General features: G+C 41.2%; 1 protein-coding gene across 1 annotated transcript in view; it reads right to left on the minus strand.

The window, feature by feature from the left end:
• Positions 1-1,727, minus strand: part of SPTA1 (spectrin alpha, erythrocytic 1) — a 110,993-nt gene that overhangs the window by 56,725 nt on the left and 52,541 nt on the right. Inside the window, exon 19 of the mRNA XM_019634272.1 lies at positions 872-1,089. Coding sequence (XP_019489817.1) covers positions 872-1,089 — 218 coding nt within the window. The remainder of the gene's footprint in view (positions 1-871; positions 1,090-1,727) is intronic.

Consider the following 1,727-nt stretch of genomic DNA (forward strand, 5'->3'; position numbering starts at 1 on the left):
TGTGTAGCCAGCAGCCAGCGTAAGCACCCTCAAGCCGGCGACTGATCTGCCTTGCCTGGGAAGAGCGGAATGATGGTGCCAACTTGGGCCAGTGAAGCAAAGTCCTCCACAACTAGACTGAAGAACAAAACATCAGCAACTTGTCTGTTCCCTTCCCCCAATTCCCCAGCACTGTTCCCATCCCCTCAATTCCCCAATAAAAATCTTTTAAAAAAAATGAATAACAATTTTAATATATTTGCTTTAATCAACATGAAGCCAAATGCCACAAGCATTTGATCAACACACATCACAGCTTAAAAGGATGCTGCTGATAATGTTAAACATTAATATAATTTTAAACATTAGGATAAAACATTAGCATAACTTTAGATGGTCATTTCAATTATTTTTAGTATGGAAAGTTTGTGAAATATTATATTGTCTTCCCATAAGACAATGAACAAAACAAAGAAATGGATATAAAGGGTAATATGACCTTTGATTTTCTTCTTGCCTCCACATGTCTTCCTGATTTTATTTCAATGAAGTATTTAAGATGACTATATCTTAAAACCAAGATTGGTTTGTGAAATCTTAAGCTTACTCTGGGAAGTTTAAGATGGGACCAAGACAAGCATAGATCTCTGGTCATGCCTTTCTGAGTTTAGAAATTTCTGGGGAATCTATGGATCTCTGTGAGATTAGGAAAATGTAATTTTTTTTGGGGGGGGGATCTCTGCCAACTCTGAGGATATCCCAGCAAATAAAGTCCAAAGGCTATCATTCTGGAAAACTCAAATAATCTAACAGAACCTATAACTGTCCCACAATCCAATTTGGTGCTATTTGATGAATACTAAGCAATGTTCATTCCCATTGTCTGCCTTACCCCAGCTGCTTCTTCATCAGCCCCATAGTTAGTGTTGTCCACGATAGGTTCCTTCTCTCTAATCCATGCTTCTGCCTCATGCAGGTCAGCCAGGTACTGCTGAAACTGGACAGTGGCCTCAAGATCATTTTGCCGTCTAGCAGCTCGAGCCTGGAGAGACTCCATGTTTTTATTCAAACTCTTGACCCTAGAGGCCACATCTTCTGCAGCAAAGTGTCCTATGGAGTAGTTATATAAAAGATGAGCGTTAGCCTCATTAATATTCACTACGCTTCAATCCTTTTGATGACCTGTGGAGAGAGAAGCGCAAGAAGGATGCTGCATGTAGTCAACATGACATTTTACCTAAACTCCTGGGAACTAGAACGCTGTGAGATTAAGCATCAATAGATGCTAATGGGGGATAAGAGTGTCTGTGTGGTGGTTAATTGGGTAATATGTTCTATGTTATACAGACATGGAAACAAAATACCTATGTGCAGGTATTGCTCAGAGTTCCAAAAACATTATTCTCTAGACCAGGGGTGTCAAACTGGCGGCCCGCAGGCTGCATGCGGCCCTCGAGGTAATTTTTTGTGGCCCGCGATGCTCTGAAATAAAATGAAAATAGAAAAAAATTTTATGAAGAAAATAGCGCTTAGGGGAGATCGAGGCAATACCGTACACACAATTGCCTCCTTAGCCCTTTAACTACTGAAGACGAGTATACACGTGGCCCAGTGCCTATCCTGGGGGCCTATGCGCATGTATAAACGCGCTGACTCAGTTCCTGCGACTTTGGAAGCAATATGTCTGCCACTCTCAGTGTCACGTAATGTAAACAGATCCCAATAGCGAGAAGGTTAAAAAGAGCACT

This window comes from Hipposideros armiger, unplaced genomic scaffold, assembly GCF_001890085.2.
Source record: "Hipposideros armiger isolate ML-2016 unplaced genomic scaffold, ASM189008v1 scaffold_1569, whole genome shotgun sequence".
NCBI classification, from domain to species: Eukaryota; Metazoa; Chordata; class Mammalia; order Chiroptera; family Hipposideridae; genus Hipposideros; species Hipposideros armiger.